Source organism: Battus philenor, unplaced genomic scaffold (genome assembly GCF_028537555.1).
Source record: "Battus philenor isolate CCGP_79_NKW_IND1 unplaced genomic scaffold, ilBatPhil1.0.hap1 SCAF_29, whole genome shotgun sequence".
Classification (NCBI taxonomy): Eukaryota; Metazoa; Arthropoda; class Insecta; order Lepidoptera; family Papilionidae; genus Battus; species Battus philenor.
In genome coordinates this window covers 4,758,970-4,780,441 of record NW_027181692.1, presented here as the reverse complement: position 1 = coordinate 4,780,441, position 21,472 = coordinate 4,758,970, and the positions used below count along the sequence as shown (strand labels likewise).

General features: G+C 31.1%; 1 protein-coding gene and 1 long non-coding RNA gene across 5 annotated transcripts; one reads left to right on the top strand and one right to left on the bottom strand.

Moving 5' to 3' along the window:
- Positions 1-1,961: 1,961 nt before the first annotated feature.
- LOC137926209 (uncharacterized) lies at positions 1,962-13,913 on the bottom strand. Its single transcript, XM_068769782.1, has 5 exons — positions 13,642-13,913; positions 10,965-11,450; positions 8,366-8,407; positions 4,461-4,640; positions 1,962-3,167 (listed from the first exon to the last, which is right to left on the bottom strand). Exons 1-4 carry the CDS (start codon positions 13,812-13,814, stop codon positions 4,472-4,474), a joined length of 870 nt encoding a protein of 289 aa, XP_068625883.1. The 5' UTR covers positions 13,815-13,913; the 3' UTR covers positions 1,962-3,167; positions 4,461-4,471.
- A 1,426-nt stretch (positions 13,914-15,339) lies between these two features.
- Positions 15,340-18,167, top strand: LOC137926147 (uncharacterized). 4 transcript variants are annotated; one of them, XR_011107696.1, is made up of 3 exons: positions 15,340-15,407; positions 16,254-16,396; positions 17,192-18,167. It is a non-coding gene; the product is annotated as an uncharacterized lncRNA (long non-coding RNA). The 4 variants fall into 4 exon arrangements; XR_011107695.1 differs by lacking the exon at positions 15,340-15,407 and adding an exon at positions 15,519-15,621; XR_011107698.1 differs by lacking the exon at positions 15,340-15,407 and adding an exon at positions 15,728-15,779.
- The last annotated feature ends 3,305 nt before the right edge of the window (positions 18,168-21,472 follow it).

Genomic DNA, 21,472 nt, shown 5'->3' with positions numbered 1-21,472 from the left:
TTATACTTTATCGTCTACCAACATTTATACCCAATATTATGTGTAAAATTGATTTTGAATTGTTATATGAATGAACGAAGAATTTAAATCGTTGATGTAGAAAAGTCCTATTTTTTTATATTTAAAATATTAAATAATGCGCATAAGACAGTATTGTTAAAACTAATTACAAAGTAGCTTTCGCTATCAAATTATTTTTAAAATTTATATTTTACTCAAAAGTTTGTAACAGCGACATCTAGTTTAAGGGTTTTAATTAGCCATACTCAATTTGTTAAATTAAAGAATACCGTTATTGTAAATTCGAATATAAATTTCTGCTATTAAAATGCAATGTTAATTTTACAAATATGCTATCAATCAAGATTGCTGGTTTAAAATTGTTAATTTTTCCCAATTTTTTTATTCGGGATTTTAACATTTAAACTATATTTAAATTATATAACCAATGTAATGAATATATTTCCGGGGTTACGGTGAGTAACTATGGCGCTACTACACATTAGAGGCGCTTTGAACTATTTTGATTGGAAGTGAAAGTTTAGTCGAAGGTGACAGGCGCAAAGAGAATAAAAAGTTGGTTGGAGGACTAAATTAAAAGAGGAAATAAAGGCACTTGTAGGAGATTGTTGTTATCGATTCCCCAATCAACTGGTACACCTACTATTTTTTTTTTTATATTCGCTGTACACCTTTAGACTAAAACCGCAAAGACCTTGTACTGCCTTATTTAGTTACTTAATTTCCTACTTGCCATAAAATTATTTAACTCTAGCTCCTAACGTCGTTTTATGCTAATCTTAATTTTAAAGTCAGTTATTTATGCGTGTCATCTACATATCAACATGCTAAATAATTAATCTAACAATAATTTTCCGTCCCTACATCACCCCACATCTAGTAGCCTCAATAATACCACGGTATCACCATACACTCTCAAGCAGTACCTTTGTTTTCTCATGTGAGAAATTTAAAAAAAGCAATGGCAGTAAGGTTTGGAATTATTTTCAACTGTAGTACTTGACTAATGTTGTACATGACTACTGTTGTACTTATTCTCATATATTGTGAAAGTAATGAAATCACCCGTCAAGAGTTTGTTGTGGGCTCTTCTTAGATCAGGGCGCGTTTGTAAACCTCGTAAGTTAAGTTGACGAATGCCGTTTAAACCTTTGTGCCATTAATTTAAAAAAAAAACCTTTTAGTGCCAGGGAGCGCCGTCGCGCTCCTGTCGCTTGTTATGAAAAATGCTGTCACTCCTTTTGACAGATGACATTTGGCGCGCAGGTGCGTAAAAAAAGACTGCTCGGTTTTTCCGTAAGGAAACACGTTTATAAATAAATCTTGTTCATTTTCAATACACTTTTTTTATAATTTCCACGTCAATAAATATGTAGTATTTACTTTTTGTTTTTTTATTATCATAGTATAAAATATTATGAAGAGAATGTTGAAAAAATTAGAAATATTGATTTATTACAACGGAAATGGTGTATATTGGTAAACTGTGTTTGGCACTAAAAGAATTATAGGAGCCCATCCTTTTTAGATTATATCAGATTTAACACTAGGCATTCTTTTCATGATAATAAACAATTGGTAAATAATCATGTTCTTACACCTCTTTTAAATAAGTGATAATATTGAGGAATTATCACGTAAATGAGTAAGTTAAGTAAGACAAAGTTCGTAAAATAAAATTAAAAGGTTGTTTCAAAAGTTTTCTTATTGAAAATTAAATTTTAGTACTTATTGAATATGTCGGTGGCAATTTGCATTATTAAACTATCTAAACCTTATATGTACAAAATAAAAAAAAATGATTTTAAACTATTTTTAATTACATTAATGACAAAAATCAATTTTATTCTAGAATACAACATTTTTTTTTCTACAAAACAAGTGTTAAATTTAATAAACATTTACAATACATTTTTAACATTTCATTAAAAATTCTCTCACAAAGTTCACGATTGCACGTAACATTATTTTTTTGGTTCAATCACAGAAGAAAATAAATTTGTCATCATTTTTTGTCCTAATTAAACAATGTCATGAAATAACCAATCTAATTAACTCTAAGGCACAACTACAGGCTTTGAATCTAATCCTAAATTATAATTATATTTTAGCATCAAAACACTTTTTATGAATTCTGATTTATTCTCAATTATTGTAACGTATTTTAAACAATTATAAATATTTCATAATAATCAATTCCAGTATTTACATAAATTTAAATTGGATAATTTTAAAAATCATAGTCTGAAACAATTTTTGTTGAGAAAAATTTAATGATTTACTAATTTACAAACAATTTTTTTTATATTTTTATTGTTTAATGCGTTATTAGAATTATTCACCTATAAGCTAATGACAGCGTTATCAATGATATTTACTAAATTTAGTGCAATTTTGATTCTATAGAAGTGAATGTATTTTGACATAAGTAATTTCGTTAGAAAACACATGAACCATTTGACTAGATTCCGTTTAGGAACATAGAACTTATTCATCGCTACACTATAGGTTTTTGTGATTATTTACTTTTAGATAAATTACTATTTAATTAATTATATACAGAAAATAACGATAAATATTTGAATAGTATAACATCTTACGAATATGATAAAGAGAAGATTAATATATTAGAAAATATAGAAAAATGATCCGACTTTGAACACTGCCCCGGGTTGTAACTTCAAATCCCTAACTCAAAACTCTGAACATTTTTTTCTTTCATATTTTATTTTCCTATTCGACGATACGTTTTTTCACAACCATTTATATGAATTTAATTACTAACATAATTAAATTTTAAAAATAATAACATTCTTCGTGCAATTATTATTATAAATATTCCGTGTAATGTTTACTCCGAAATATTGTTTTTTTTTATTTAATAATTTTTTTTTTAATTTAATTAACAACGTTTAAGAATTTACTTGACAATAATTACAAATTTGAACAAGACAATTTTCTATTACGGATTCATTTCATAAATGAGAAGATTCAAAAGAAATGGAGTAAGAAAGGAAAAAAAAAATAGATTTATTCTGTGATGTTTTTTAGAAGCTTCAGGTATGTGCCAAAGAGTCGTGCAACGGAGTCCGAGGTTGTTACGGAAGCTGTGCCTGCAGCATTCCGATAACCGCTATCTCCTATAACTGAAATGTTTTTATTATTATTTAATTATTTTTTATTCAAATAAACTATTTATAAGCACCTATAAATAGTAAATTAATAAGAAAAATCCGTGTTGTCAGTCAGGAAGTTACCACCGGCTCGGAAGGCAGCTCTGTTGAGATAGCCGGCGAAAAACTCAACAGGAGCTCTCTACAAATATAATTTTATAACGAGCGCTCGACAATTATTAGGTTTCTGAGTGAGTGTCAACAACATTTAATTCCACACATTAAAATCAGTATAGTATTCTTGGATAGAATAATATATTTTGATATTTATTTTAAATAAGAATAGGACTAATATATAGCTACTTCCACTATGTAGCAGTAGTCATGAAATAAAGTGCACCGCCCGCTTCCGAGTTTTTGGCACTAATTGGTGTAACATTATTTCTGAGGATGCCCCGTGGAGGGGTGAAACATGTGGTGAGTGATTTAACCACAGTTGTGTAGTTCGCATTGTTTGCCGCATGTGCATATATCAGCCGGCTGGCGGGCGGTGCACTTTATTGCACGACTACTGCTACATAGCGGAAGTAGCTATATATTAGTCCTTTTCTTACAAAGGATGGACTACCGCAAAGTAACGCCTGAATCCATTAGATATTTATTTTAAATTTCCAGTGGCAGATTTGAAATTGTTTACAGAATTTTATTGTACATACGTATATGTTGTGACATAAATGACTTATTTAATTTTTGAAGACGATAATTAGGAGTAATCGTCTTATTTTTATTTCTTTTTTTAACACCATATCCATTTGTTTTTTAATTAATAATTAAAGCTAACACAAGAATATAGCCAATATATTAATATTTTTTATTTCCTTGACTACTGATATCACAATAACATGGAATATTTATTATAAAGTTTGCAAAAGTAGTTCACGGGATGCTCGATAGTGGTCTATGTTAGCATGACAAACAAATTAGGTTTCATAATTTATTACTGAGGGTCCACGAAAATTTACCTCCTTCTGGTAGTGGTTGTCTGGAATAAATCGCGTCCTGCGATAAGACCGACCATTGTTATGTTAATTCTTATTATAATAGCATGGTAATAGTTGCTTCATAAAATATTATCTGTCTGCATCGAAAAGTGAAGTCAACAATTTAGTTGTTCAATATCAGAAGCAAATAAATTTTTGTGGACCCACCCACTAAACGTGAAGCCAAAGTTTTTGTCACGGTAACTCTGGTCCCGTGGATTCCTAGTCCCCCTGGAACATTTGGAAAGATTGCAACTTTAGATTGGTAGACAAAGAAATTCCTTACTTTTGTAACATTCACTCGGCACGTTTTCGGCAGTTGGGACATGTTTGCTGTTCCTGGAGCCAGGGCAGGATGCAAGCTTGGTGGAAGCGGTGCGTACACGGCAAATACATCACCTCCTGGCTAGTCTGCATCAGCTCGAAACATATCGTACACTCCTCGGCGCTCCACGGCCGCTGGCGGCTGTAACACAAAGGATATAAGTTAAACTTTGAATTTTGTAATAAACAGTTGCTCTGGTCTTGGTTCGTAAGCCGCGACCACAAGCAGGTAAACGCGTCTGTTAGTTTCCCAATATTTGGACCAATGGCTTAGGGAAGGTCGCATGAAGTACTAGATACAGCTCTAGACGGTTCTTCGTGATCTTTGGGGAAGAATAATGTCTTGCAGAAGGCGTTTATCTGCTGCCATGTTACAGCCGCTCAAAAAACCATGGATGCACCGGCTTCTAGGTATACACCTCTACCATAGATTTAAAATTTCGATAAAAAGAAGCCAGAATTCCAGCTATTTCTGACGACTTTAACATAGTCGTCTGTCCGCTGTGTGAGTGATCTTCACTCGTCTTAAACCCCCAACGGATATATGTTCTGCGTGATATTTGGCCTGCCACTTCAATTTGCCGACCCGCTGGACCAAGTCGATTATATTCGTTCGTCATTTTTGACTCGATCATGTCGACAAATTTCGAGCATAACCATGGCCTATTGAGCAACAGCTTGCCAATAAGGTTTAGTCAGAGACCACATTCCAGTGACGTAAGTCATTGAACTAAGGGATACTGGCCAGATGTTTCGTTTCGCGAACGCTGTCCGGATGAGTTAGATTCAACTATTTTATTATGTAAATATATCACAAGTTCCCGGAATTTGAGTCGATATATCGTAAGAGTTACCATTTTAATCGCGCAATCCTCGACACTTGATTTTCTGAAGGATTAAAAAAAAACTAATTGAAGTTTGAATATGAAATGTCAACGTCCCCTTATTGAGAGGATCCGTAGACGAACGAAAGAGCGCAGAATGTACCCAGCCCAAGACTTCTTTAAAGGTAAACTCGAAGGTTCTTGGTGAAGCTCCGGCACGGGCGGCTACGTACTCCTATTTTCCCGTATTATGTACTGAGGAGGTAGCCCAGCGGTGGAGGGCATAGACATGCTATCGTAGCTCGTAGATTTGTTTTCCGGGTTACAATCTTATATAATTCCTGTATAATTATTAATTATACAGGATTGTCATTGTTAAACCAAATTTCCAGAAAACGTGCAGTGTCGACCTCTGCGTTTTGTAATATGACAACCCGCCTGCCAAGCGTGGCGATTGTGGTATATAGAGATATTTATGTGGGAGGCATGTGCCTTGCAGTGGGCGTCTATGATCTGAAACTACGATGGAAACTACAAGTTATGCTTAACTTCTGCCGACTAAGCCACGGTTCTCATTTGTAGCCTGCATTGCACACTAACGCCATCTAACACTACTGTAGTTTCAACGGCATTATTGATTTGAATCTTCATTTGTAAGAATTGAAGAGTTTTATACAATTATTTACATCCACACACCATAATCCATCGAAATAAAATAATTATTCATTTCTCAATTGTTAGTCTAACTACAAAAAATGTAACTTCAGCTCTAAATGTAACCAATATCAATACGAGAAACATCTATATGTGGTGGATACCGTTCTGGGTGGCACCGACATGCTATACATGCTCCAGTGCGTATCACCAGACATAATACCGAAAGACATTTAGCAGACTTATCAGTAAAACCAAATCATATATTGATTCTCATAACAATTCTGGTAAAATAAATTAAAACTACAACACATGTACAGGACGACTGGTTATACGTGGAAAAGCTTACAAGGGGTAAAGCTTATTTGCATTTAATTAATGTACGCATATAAACAAAAAAACACTAATTTTTGTATAGGTACACACTAAAATTAACCCTTAATAACCTAGAAATTAATTTTGATACCAATCTTTTAAACCGAATTTTCACATTACTATTAGTTTTTTTTTATAGGTTGGCTGTACGTATTTTACTGTTGTATATTATTTTTTCCAACGAAATTAAAAAAAAATCTATTTTTCCCTTCATCTATACCCTCAAGCAAACAAAGTAATATTAAAAAAAATCACTTTCGTGAATCAGGCTACTAAGGGTTAATAATTTCAGAAGTAATAAATAACATAATGACGGTATGGTAAGATAATTTGAAAAATCGAATTATAATGAATTTAATAAATGTTATACTATCTGTCCCTGCAAACTTTCGTCGTGGGGCTCAATATGGGAGCAGAATTAAGAAACATTATTGACTGAAACGCGTCGAAATTCGCTGATAACAGGTGGACAAAGTGTTGTATAGTGGACGAGAACACAAGGTACCAGAGCGAGGAGGTAGACCTAATGCCAGATGGGTTGACGAGATTGTCAAAGTTGGCAAAGATAGAGAAAATGGAAAGCTTTAGAGGAGGCTTTTGTCATGAGGGTCCATACAAATTTAGTATAAAATTTTTAAAACTATTATTTAAAATTATTAATTTTAAATCGTTTGTACAAAAATAAATAAAATTCTATTACTATATTACTATTGATTGATTGAAAAAAATATATATATATTTAAGCAAAGCTTCCGCTTACTCTTCACTCACATAGAGATCACACGCTCACATAGAGAATCCAAATCCATAATTTATAAACTTGATTACTTAGCTAAATGTAAATACATTTAAGAAACATATATTACTGAAACAATTTAATTTTAATTAATCACGTTTATACATTAATGTTACTAACTCATAATGTTGTTATTGAATATATATTCTGACGTCACTACCGTCCGGAACAGTTTTTGAATAAGCTGATCAAAATCATTTAAGATATACTTTAAATAAAAAAAGTAATAAATTAGTAATTAAAATGATAAAATTATTTTGATAAATCTAAGCTGTATCATAAAGACTTGTAAATAACGAGAGGAATTTCATAAAGGCTTCACTGCTAATATTATACATTTAACATAATTGTTTAGGATTCTTGCGAAAGTCTTAATTCAATGTATCCCAACGTGGGGCCCACGTCCCACAAGAAGGCTATTGCACAAAATGGAATCGACCCGAGTTTAACCCTTTTGCTTTAGTATAATAAATACATTTAAAAAACTTTTAAGTTAAACGGTTTTTTGATACCCATATTGTGGTGGTTGTGGAAAAATATTTACCTAGTCCACCATATTGGAACGGCGTCCATCTTGAATTTTAAATTTTGACATAATCAACGTGTTTTACTAGTGTAGCCCCCTCAATATAGGTATCAAATGCTTTCATTTGATACCCATATTAAGGGGATTAAGGAAAAATATGTAATCCGCTATTTTGTATCGGCGACCATCTTAGATTTATAATGTATTGATTTTATTATATTGTATTGTCATCTAAATTAAATGTGTGTACCAAATTTCAGATCAATCTGACAACGAGTAGGTGCTTAAATTTCAATTTCTAATTTTGACCCAAATAAATAAACAAATTCCGTACGGGTCGAAATAAAACCGTTTAAAAATTATGCACGTTACAGAGGGGATATAAGAATTATAGAAATGCTGAGCTGAGTTATGGCATAAAAAAGGTTGGTAAACTCTGTCTTAGAACATCTGGCGTACAATCGGGATAGTTTCTGTTTTCAGATTTTCTCTATTAGTATTTTGTTCTTGGCTTACTTTAAACACAATCGACGTAGATTGTATTTTATGTTGTGGGCTTCCAACTCAAAAGTTATTTCGTATGTACATCATAAAGAATATTATTGTAAGTGATAGGTACAAAAAAAGTTTAGAGCTGAAGTTACCAATTATATTATTAAAAATGTTAATGATATATGTAAACTCAAGCTTACAAGGCTTGATCTCCGAGGCCGTTCGTTTGTTCGTCTTCGTTTCTGTAAAAATCCACAAACTTATTACTTTCAATACATCAACATCATTATAATGATTTATTTAAATCAACAATAAATAATATATTTTATATCATACTTGAAAATTAAAATTAGGTAATGTATTTCTTTACCAAAACATGTACATGACATCCTATAAATCAATGTCGTGCAATAAATCATTCGATATTTCAAACGTGTACGCAGAAAATTAACTTGAAAATTATATCATGTTGAAAGTGATCGATTTCAAATGGTTTCGTAAAATTAAAAACAAAATGGCAGTGTTCTTTTTTCAAATAAGGCTACTTCAAAATTTACAACGTGAAAGTGAATAAATTAAAAAATTGAAATAAAATCACAGAGTGCATAAAACTGAATGGTCATAATTTTAAAAATACGTGGCGCGTGAACTTTTTAATTCTAATTCTAATTTATATAGGTTATCCACTAGATACCGGATTTCGGCCTGACGATGATTTATAAAAAAGATAAATCCGACTGAATTTGTTGTGGATCATTTTCAAATCGTGACTCTAGTAGCCCTTTCTTTAAATAAACTACAGGATGTTAACATAGAACACTTAATTTGATACCAGTTATAAATTTGGTGCTGCTTTTTTTGCAATTTTTCACAATTTACACTGAAAAAAATTGAAATCTATTGCAAATAAAATATAATAAGAAATGTAGTTAGGTTAAAACTACAATTTTTTCTCCTAGTAACTCTTTATATACATCTGCGATCATCATGAATAATTCAAACTTGAAAATAAATAAATAAATTAATTAAATTCATCAGAAAATTTTAGATATAAATTGTACAACAAAAAAATTAAAAAAAAAACGTTTTTTTTTACTTACGTTTGAATGAAAATTTACGAAACACTATTAGTGGTGTGGGGAACACATATTTAAAATAATTGCGCTAAAGGCGGATTACAACACATGCTTGTATTAATGGGAGCGGAAAGTAATGTAGTTTCTGCGCATGTCGATATTTGATTGCCATTTGGTAGCCCATTACGTACTTGAAAGACGTCGTATACTAAATGACAAAAGGTTGTTGATAACGAAGGTGAATAAATTGTTGATTAGAAATAAAAACTTATTTAAAATGAAGTCGTGTCAATTTAACTTAAGGAAGCGACATTACTTTCCGATCTCCTTAATACTAAATAATTTTTAAATATTAATAAATCATTGAAGCCACCTCCATATTAGGTTATCGCAAAAGATTACGACAGTCAAATTCGATCTCCGCTTACGTTCCTAAGTAATGAACGACTATGGGGAAACATTCCTTCAATTTTATGCCTCAAATAAATTCATTCAAAATTCATGTTAGCTTTGGTTAATAACTACAGCATGCATCTATAATGTATTTATCCAACCAAGTTATTTCCGGAAAATCATCAATATATATAATTTGTTGTTGATGAAGAAGCTACCAAAATGTCAGACCACGCACCGCGAACATTACGTTACTTATAGAGAAACAACCACGCACGGCAACGGCGTGGTTGTGCATGGGCAATTCGCGATTACGAAATGGGTAAATAACCCACTATAATAATAGAGAGCTACACTCAGAACTTCGCTGCAAGATAGAATCAAAAGTGAAACGAACCATTGTCACCATCGAAGTACGATGAATTGTTCGTCTGTGGTGATGGGCAACCGACTGTTGTAAGGTAGACTCCACGCCAGGTTGACTGACGCCATAATCAAGATAGTGGGAAGTCGCTTGATGTGGGGAGCGAAACACCAGTCATCGATGCGATATTTGGGAGAGGCCTATGGCATTGGGTGTCTATCGACTGACATGATGACAATTGAATTAAAAACATTTAATTCACTATACCTTATTTAAAAGCATCTTTATTCAATTTATATAACTTTGTCCGTTGAATACAGTATATAAGTAGGTCTGCACAATATTGTGTTAGTATACACACTGCCACATTGATAATTCCCACCATTTTTTTACAATAGAACAACAAGGGCATGCTTTTTATCTAAGCGAGAGTCTGAGTACTAAAAATGGTACAACTAACAACAATTCACACATAAATATAGGAACCTAATACCATGGTATGCATAATCATCATTAGTCAACTATGTATCAGATATTTTTAATTCAAATTCAATAACATTAATACAACTGCACCTGTTGGTGATAGAGGGAGGAAGTAAAACAATATTTCACACAAAAAATATTACATAAAGTTTTTCTGTATGAATGTGGTAAATTTATATCAATTTTGTACATCATGGAAAGGGACACTTTTCTTAATGAAAAGAAGTTCTCTAACATTTCTTGGACATTTACCTTAAATTGTATTTAACCTAATAGCTACTCATTTTACAGGTTGTTTAATAAATCAACATCAAGCTGTAATCTTGTGGCAGGATATCTGCCTTAGGCAACAGTACCATTTATATTCTACAATTGCCCTTGTTAATTACCGCCACCAGAATGCACCAAATACAGTGTTAATTTTTTCACTCCATCATAGCCTCAGTACTACACACACTTTAAAATTTTAATCCTTCAACTTACATCCTTTCTTTTGAATGATTTCTTGAATCAATAATCGCTCTAATGTTACCAAGAATACGACTGGATACAGACGACCTCGCTACTGTATGCTCGGGAATACTGTCTGTATCAGTTGTTATATCCCATTCAGTTTCTGATAAATACTCTGAATTAGTGCTGAGTCTTGACAAAGTATATCTAGCAAGTCTAGATGCATGGAACCAATCTGCCATAAAGTTATCTTCGTCCGAATCAGGTACAGCAGAGTAAGTAACTTCATGAGAAAATGAATCCATTGATGATGATTCTTCATTGCTGCCATCACAATCACTCAAAGACAATGTGTCAGATACAGAAATGTGGGAACTATTGCTGAAGACATCGTCATCTTCATCTTCGTTTATGCTTGTGTCTGTTGTGATATTTTCAGATATAGTAGTGTATAGTTCTGAGTCTTCATCTACATCCATGTCCGGTGGAAGGCTTACATCACTCAAGCTTGGTACTCTGCCAGTATTCAGTATGTTAATAATGCTATAGTTAAATACTTTAATAAAATTTAATAATTTTCAATTTAATAATTTACTTTATGTGTTTCTATCTAAAATTTATAGACAAATGCTCTTATTTAAAATATGAATTATTGCATTTTTGATGAAACTGTCAGTCACAAAAATCTTGTTTTTAGGTATAATAAAGATCTTATTCACATTAGCAGATTGAGATTAGTCATTAAAAAATGCCTATAAAACATAACCATGTTATAATTTACGAAAATTCTTAAAGAATTGATTGTAAGATGGCCTAAAGGAACTGAACAATGAATGTACTTATTATTTATAGTACTATTAAGCTTATAGTCTTTAATTGAGACTGTCGCAAAATACATGGTTTTATTAATAAAATGTGAATACAAAAGTTCCATAAGAAGCAATAATGTTGAATGGGCCATAGTAATTATATATAATTTGTAACTCTGGTATGTAAAGTTATAAAAAGGTTCCTAACTACATTTGAACATAACAAAACATTCTTTAAAAATATTAAATGTATATTATATACATACCCCAGACAGAAAAATTTAAAAAAATTTATAAATACACATTTTTACAATTACACATTAACCCTTTGCACTTGAGAGGCAAGTCTCACTTACCATGCCTTGAGAGGTGATTCGCTCACCATTTCAATCCCGGAGGTAAAATTGTTTATGTTTTGTTCTTTTAACATTGGTTACTACACTCTGTGTAATCCTACATAATTTAAAATGATATCCCTTCAAATTGATATTAGTAGGCAACTATGAACCAAATGCTTTTTCGGTCCTAGTATGAACTTGAAAGCCCTTGCAGAGTTTAGAAAAATTGATTTTTGAAATGGGAGCATAAACTATTTTCTTGGGGGGTTTAAAATTTCTGAATAACATCTGCTTAAATGTAAGGCTGCATTCAATGCACTCAATGAAATCAACACGCCAACAGACATCAAACAACATATTACCGTAATACTTGTCCCAAAAACCTGGGCATACATCTCCGCAATTCTTCTATAAAATATCACACAAAACAAAGTTACAAAGACTAATGGATAAGAAATTATATTTGTAAAAATGTCAAGATACTAAAAAGTTTTGTGTATTTAATTATTTTACATTGGAGGTAGTAAATGTGTTCTGAAACTTCTCAAGTTGCTGGTTGGAAACATCCTCTAGTGCAAAGGGTAAATCCTGATTGTAAGTTAACTAAATCTAATTTTTCAAAAAAAAATATAATTTATCAAATTTTAATATCATAATTATTTTTTTTAATTATGTATAAATATGATTGAAATTCCAGAAACTCTTAAATGTTATCATAAAAATACAAAAAAGTAAAATACCTTCACATATATTTATGAAGATTGTAATAATGCATAGATGTATATGAATAAATTGGTTTGGATTGTAAAAATATTATATTTATCTTATCATTTGTCCAAAAAATTTTATGTGTAAAAAGTTTTAGGCAGCTCTCAAAAACTACCAGATCTATAGCTGGTTGGCATTAACGTGTTACAATACTACAATAAGTATATTTTAGTATTGTAATATAATACAAACGGTGGTTGTATAACTAGAAAGATTCTAAAATCTGATGAACCAAACATGAATCTGGTAACAGCATGAACACTGTTAAATAGAAATGTTTCAACTACCCCCAGAAAAAAGAGAAGTTATAGATTTAAGGGCAACTAAAAACCCTAAAACTTAGGAGAAATGGGATATAACATGAAAAGAAAACAGGAATATATGATTTAGTTAGATAAAAGATTTTTTTAGGTACAAGACCTTTGGTTCAAAACAGATATTTACATAAACTCATGAAGGTAGAAATAACTTCATTATGCACTTTACATAGAATTAATAATACAACAAATAAACACATAAATAAGTATGCTATGTAGAATAGGTCTATAACTAGAAGAAAAATTAAGGTTACATATAAAATTCTAAAATAAACAGATTTCTTTAAAAAAATAGCAGTAATGTAAAAGTACAAAATGGATATCAAAAGTTATAAATTGTTAAATCATATGTCCAGGAAATTAATGAACTATCTTCTAAAAAGTTGTTTTGCGTAGTAGTTTCATTACAAAACAAGCGTTGATGAAATTTTATGTGTTACATTTAAATGTTATAAATCAATTTTTATCCACTTACAATGATTCGCATTGCCAACCGGGATCTGTTGAACCTTCGCCATGAGGATTTTCAGGTCTCTTGCTGAGGAAGTAGTACAAAGCAGCCCCAACTCCAACGCCGATTGCAGCAGCCGCGAGTCCAAAACCGCGACTGGGACAAGCGTTCTTCTGCCTTTCTTCTTGAAAACTCATTTTAGAAATCAAAGTACGTTACAGTCCAAAGTTTTAACAGGATACCTTCACAATCAAAATACAATACGTTGTGTGAATGCTACAAGTGCATAGGAATAATCTTTACGTCAAACACGAATAGCGACGTCCAATATATTGATATCGATAGTCGAAAACTTATTGTATTTTATCAAGAAAATAATATTTTAATTAATCTCCCATTCAATTAAAGTCATATCAGTGCAATTATGAAAAAAATTGTTTTTTATTTATTAAAGCTTGGTTTTATATGCAAAGGAAAAACCTAATGACATAATGACCGATAGGAATAAAAAATAAAAATTATACCTTTGAATAGAAAATTTACAGAATTTTTAATTAAAATGAATATACGCTAAGTCTGTAGTGCACAGTTATTTAGTAACTAAATTTTTAAGATTTTTTAAAAAAATATCAAGTATAAGCGATTATATATAATCAAAATGATCATAATAGGAGTTTTAAAGGGAACCTTTAAACCTAATGAATTAATTATATAAAGTAAAAAAAATATTAAACGAAGATCTGTGTCTTTGTTAGAAAATATATAAATAAAAAAGTATTTCATTATAAATAACTTTTAATTTGTGATAGTTACGAAGTAAACTTGTTTTTATAGAATTCAACTTTTCAATGAATTAAACTAATTAAATGACTGTAGCTTTGTCTAAGCCATCTAGTCTAATTTTTAATATCACATGCTACAAATTACATTATATATTTTCTAGACCATTTCACAACCAGTGCATCTTTTTTACTTCGTACCTTTTGTATTGACTAGTTTGAAACTAAGTATTATTCAATAGGCATTGACCAAAAGCAAAAGTTTAAGTATGTACGATACGTATTCTTGAACTCCTTCTATCTCTTGGTTTGTGTAATTGACCTAATGTCTATTAAAGTGGTAAGGCTATAAAAAAATTAAAAACATTTGAAACCGCACAATATGGATTTTTAATTATAGTTACACACAAAAAACTTGCAGTTGGTCAATGGCAACGACATGTCGATTTCTTTTTTTTTTTAAGACAACCATTATAGAAATTGAAAAATTTATAATCTGTATTTCTAGCATGATAAAAACAAGCGCAAACATATCAAATGTTTTCGATACCTCTGCTCCCAGCGATAGGCATTTTTCAAAGTAGGCGTAAAAGTCGTAACATTCAAAAATTGTGTAAAAGAACCACAAAAACTGACTTTTTTGTAAATTATTTTAACATTTTTTTTTATTTTTGTCAATGTTTAAACGGAGTGACAATATTTGTAAAGATTTTTATTTATGTTACATTATAATTTAAAAAAAACTCATAAGAGTAAATATCCATACCATAAGATATACGGAGTCCGTATCTATATTTCCACGGTATAGACACATGAAGTAAAATCTATTTTAATACTATGTAACAATTAATTGAAACAAATTGTGTTCGTTAATGATTTTATCGAAAACAACGCATTGCTATTATTAATCAAAAAATCGATGCACGTTTTTCGACTGATGTATTGCAAAGAACATCGATAGTTATTGAAATGAACATCTCTGTTTGATGGAATCTTTTGGCGATAGACAAGGTAGACTTCATATTTTTTCATTTTTTTATATTTTTACATTATGCTTTGAACGATATTTTATGTTATTAAATATATGTATATATATCATACAAATATTAATATTTTGTAAATCAGTATTAATTGTAATAAAAAAATAAGTTTTGATTATGGCTAGTGTTTCCCAACACTAGACAGTGTTAAGTCGTAATAGGTTCATAAGCCTACTTTTTTCACGGTAAGTCGTGTTTATCATCAAGTAAATTATTCATTTTGATATTTTTACGAATGAGTTTGTTAATTATCAGAAATTAAATTAGAAATTGCGTTACATTGTTATATAAATCAGAATTGTCTAAGTAGAAGACATTAACTACTTACTATGCAGTGGAGTTGGTAATTTTCCAATTATAATGCAGTTCATATATGCTTGTGCGTATAATCGAGTTAATGAATTCATATTAAAAAGCAGCTTCTGATCGCTACTTGCATCTACCTTCAAAAATAAAATGTACACAGAATGATTGTTTATAGATGTAAAAGATTTCAATTGGTGAATGTATTGCTCATTCACTTTCAATGAATATGTAAACGTGTGAATCCTAAATCAGGGGTTATTCTAATATTAAATATCGTAATGATAATTCGAAGTTATTATGATTTGAATTATGATCCTTTCGGAGGCTTTATGCAATCCCTATTTACTAACCAAAATGAGTTATTAACTTATTGCGAAACCTATTTTTATAGCTACTCGTAAAGTTTTTTTATGATTATTTTATCCTGTCTATTAACATACATAATAATAAATATTTATTGAAAATGTAATATAAATATGAAAATAAAATAATGTTATATTTCGTTATAAAGATGTCACTGGCACCAGGATTGATGTTTGGAGCTATTGCTGTAGCTGCAGTACTAGTTGTGGTGGTGCAATTGTTAGAGTGGAATCAAGTACCAGAGCCCTACGCCGCACATGGCCAAAGGAGGCGCAGAAATGACTAAGTAAGGTGTGTTTGTCACTGTTGTTTCAATTCATAGACATTCAGAGCATGGCAAGGCCTTCCCTAAAGATATCTATGGGGGGATATACTATAATCGCCATGCTTGGCAGGAGGGTTGGGAAGCATTGTGGTATTAAGGTATGCAGAGGATGCTGCGGCCCATCCCCTGGAAACATGTTTGTAAGCAGTGGCAATTCTATGTAATTAATGCAGTGTAAATCATACAAGAATAGAACCCACAACCTACAATCACAAGTCTCAGTCCTCTACTGCTAGGCTACCACTGCTCGTTTTCAAGTCCTAACTAATTACCAACATATAGACAAAACTATTTTAAAATTTTGTTTGTATAATTATTATTGACAGCTAATAAAAAAAATAAGCTGTATATCCCTATTTTGTTCTGGGGATTTTCAGGTGTGACCACAATAATAAAGTATAAAGCATTGGTTATGCTAATACCCTCTTAGTTTTAAGACTGAATCTGATTCTAGTTATCAGTTTAGAGATTTCATATGATCTTTACAAGCAATCACTGAAAAAGATCCTAGGTGGTTAATATATTGTATTAATAAAAGCAATGCTGCAGTTTTTTTCACAACTTGACTTAGCGCCTATGCTTCTAGAATTAGAATTAACTTGAAATTTAGAAATTCTTCTATTATGAGAGAAACCAATTGAATCCACATCCTTTTCTCCGTGGTGCTTAGAATATGAATAGAAATAGATTTCAGTAGCCTAAGCACCATGGAAAAAGATTTAACAAAACAAAGTGATATTTTGTTCCGTTTTATTTTTCAGAAAGAAGATGTAAAAAATTTAACATAGCAATTCAAATGTCAATTTATTAAAGTAGTAATGTACATGCACTTCTGAATAGTCAATTATTTCAAGTAGTAAGCAATGACCATGTCGGAATGCTGATGGTGATGGTAAGCCGGCCTGAAACTCCACACCTGCTGCAGCTATAAATGAAATTTAACATTAATGTTACCATTATAATATCACTTATGTTTATGGGTCAATAAACAAAGTTCCACACATTTCAATATGCTAAAACTCTTGAATGCTGTAATCAGATTTAGTTCTCAATTATAAATGTAATATTAATTATATTTTTAAAATTAACACTAGAAAGGGAAAGGTCTGTGATATGTGGAACTTTATTACATATGTGATCACTTGGACCCATTAAGTTTGTCAAGTTTTTGACGACGAAATTTAGGCGTATTATTTTCATTTCTTGTGTCTATCATGTATCTGTCACCATTTTTCATATAAGATTTTAAATTATGGCGCATAAATAATGTCATTACAAATGTATTGCAAAGCAACTGTTAGTATTCCAAATTCCTCTGAAAACATATCTCAGTGAATAATTAGATATTATGAAAAGCCTTTACAGCTCTTCTGTAAACTAAATATAGAATTAATCTTGGCGGCACTACCCTAAAATAAAATATTTGAAGGGAGAACACCTTGAAAATAACTAAAATATATGAATCGAGCGATATTAATATCTGTTAAATATCTTACGTTTTTAATAGCTGTTTGTCGAGTGTTGAATGATGAGAGTTATACCGAAGCTTCTTATCCAAAGTAATGCCTTAGAAAACTGTTCAGTTTCAACACAACATTGTTAATGTGTAAGCTATAATTTTATTTTTTACATTAGAAAGAGGACACTTAGTTAACACGTTTCGCGCCACAGCAATTTTTGAAGATTTTCCATTTAGACCGCGTGGGACGAATACGACCCACACTTTGAAAATTAAAAGTCGTTTAAGACGTGTGTTTTTGAATTTTTTCAATGCAGCAAAGCTATAATTAGCGGGAAAAAGTTATAAATTTTAATATGCATTACGTACGAGCATATGTGATAAGTTATCTTTATTCGACCCTACAATTCATTTGTTTAGGAATCCTTTGTTTTTCAATGAGAACTGCAAATGGCCTGAACGGAAATGGGGTCGTATACGTCCCACGTGGCATGGGATGTGTTAATAAACAATGTTTTAATTATTTATAATTGAAGTCTTTATTTTAAAATATCAATTGAATTGCCTAATGACAATAAATGAATCAAGTTTTTCCACCTTATTTTCATTAAATCCAATGTGACAATATTTTCTCGACATATCTGATGTTTCATGTTTTACCAATAATATAAAAGTCCACGAGTTTGAAAGGTAAAAATAAACCAATTTCTTTTTTGTGGGTTGGTGGTTTTTCAATTTCTTAGCGGCAAAGATAGTGTATAGTTGTCGTCGTTCCAGAACATAGATGCAAACTTGAAGGCATAGGCCTTCCCCCAGACATTTTTGGGGTATTCCCCCATAATCGCTTCGCTTGGCAGGCGTATTGGCGATCGCAGTGTGGTATTATGGTACACAGACGGCAATTTCCCTTCCTCTGGAAACTTGTTTGTCAGCAGAGGCAATTTTATATAATTAATGTACGAGGTATGAACGCCACCGCTAGGCTAGCATATAGTACCCAGTATTGTATTTGTCAAGTAGGAAATAGTAATCGTTAAAGGAGTACATAGTTTAGTGGTCAAGGCATTAGGATATTCTGAGCCACTTCAAAATTTGGTCATTCCTGGTGTAGTTCATTTATCTGCAAAATGTTTAAAAGATTTTGCAACTATTTCTATTCAGCCTGTATAAAGTGATCACTTTTAAATGACACGTTTATTAATAATTAACATTAACTTCTGACACTACAATGTCTGCAGGAACAGATGGCAAGTAATTATTACTTTTAATATGCAGTTATACTAAAAAACGCTTATTCCTATATTATTTGTGAAACTATTGATTTTTGGATGGACTGTACATGACAAAGATTTAATATAAATCAGGAGTTGGTTATTATAGAGTAGAATTTCTTTAATTTTTTTTTCGTCTAATTTATATATTTAATGTTAGTTTTGTTGGGACAGACTATTGGCCATCAAGGTACGTACAGCTACGTACATTAAAAAATCAATCATTTTAGAAACTAAGAAAAAGGAACGATAATATACCAGTGCAAAGCATATATTAAAATTATTATTATTTATATTAAAATTGATTATAAATCATATTTAAAAAGGTAAGGGAACAGGGTGATCACTTTACATACTGGGGTTGGAAATAGATGTAAAAATTTTAGGGCTTTTTGCTGATAAATGAGTTAACCCTTAAATGCACAATGATGAAAAACTGCAATATACCACTTAAACATAATATGAGTACTACACTTAAAAGTAAATGCATAGTGTTGTATATCTGCAACATTAGGTTGATTTTAATATACAACTGTAAAAAAACATTACATATATATATTTCGATTTTTCCCTGCATTGTAGTTTACTTATCTGCAAGATCAGATTTTTAAAGTATAAATAAAAGTCATGCATTTATGGGTTAAAACTAATCACCACATTTTTACTTCCAAAACATGACCGTTAATTTATGACGTTTTTTTGATACAGATTTTTTTTCGTTTTTCATATGTCAACACTTGCATCTGTAGGTGGTATGAAAATAAAACAGCGCCATGAATCTTCAAAATTAGTATTTTCTGCCTCAAGAGTATGTACACTCGATTGCACAAGCAACCTCGGCGAACTAATCTAAGGAAACAATAAAAATACGCTCTTATATTTAATACAAAAAAAATGCAACCTTAATAATTTTGTAATGGCAAACCAATATCCTCACGTTACGGATATACTTTCGTTGATCACTCTCACATATAAAACTTTACATTTAGTCAAAAACATCAAGCCGATCCTCTGAGACGTTTACTTTCGTTGGGTACCAATTGGCTTTATTCGAAAGAAAAATAGAGAAAAAAAAAACATAAATGCCTCCGCAATAAAAAAATAACCTTATTTCGCATCATTGTGCGTTGGAACTATCGTAATTGAAATTATTAACAAAAAAAGTTGAACATTCCCTATTACATGCACATATTTGATTGATATAATTAAATCATAGATTTCCAATTGGTGTGACACCGCCCCGTAGAAGGCGTTAGAGCTTGACATGATAGTCAATCCAGATGCACATGGAGGCTTTATAAAATGCCTGTAAGTACCTCCATTTACAAAAAACATTTTATAGATTGTATATCTTGTATAATTTGTACACTCAAAACTGTTTCTCTGCGGTGGATAGTGAGATTGCTTTTAAAACTATCGTGGGTAGTTAAATATTTAAGCAAAAAAAATTAATGAAACTTATAATATATAAAAATTTACAGTCTTCTATACGGACAAATAAAAAGAAACTGTTCCTTTCATTAAACTTATTAAAACAAATAAAACAATGGTGATACTACACTAAAGTATTTCGTTGGCACAAAATGAATTCTACGGCCGGTCGGTACGCGTCTGTTTAATTTATGTAAAGTGATGTACATGATCCTATTTAATTAAAACTTTCATAGACCGCACAAGAAAAAGGTTTGAGTGTATAAATATTTATTTAATAAAAAGAGATGGCAATAAAAAGGGAACCTATGATTTAAATATATATTGATATTGATTTTATATTTAATAAAAGAAGCCTTTTTAAAACTACGACATAATTTTGTTCAAAATTTGAACCTCGATGACATATCCACGCACGTACAACACTCATTCCATAGACAATATATATGCATTTGATTTAAGGGAATCCCCATTTAAGCTATTTAAACATCATAATTTCTCATACATTTTTAAGGAAACTATATTTTTAACAGTTTAATATAGTTTTACATCATTTCAAACATGATAAAACACATGCAAAAAAATAATATTTAAGATTGTACATTACATATTCAATACTGACATTCATTAGACAAACTCGGGGAATTCCCTTCAAGACTATTAATTTAACATTAGATGCGCAGCTAAGTTCCTCGCTGTTTATCGATAGATGGCTCCAGCAGTGTCAGTCAATTTGACATTCCCAAGTTTTAATAATCAAAGTTCACATATTTAAACAAACCGCTTCGACGTTTTTGTTCATAAATCTCTAAAATAACTGCGATGACCGTTCTTCGGGAAAGTCACCAACGTAGCTAGAAGACCTCCCACGAGATATAGAA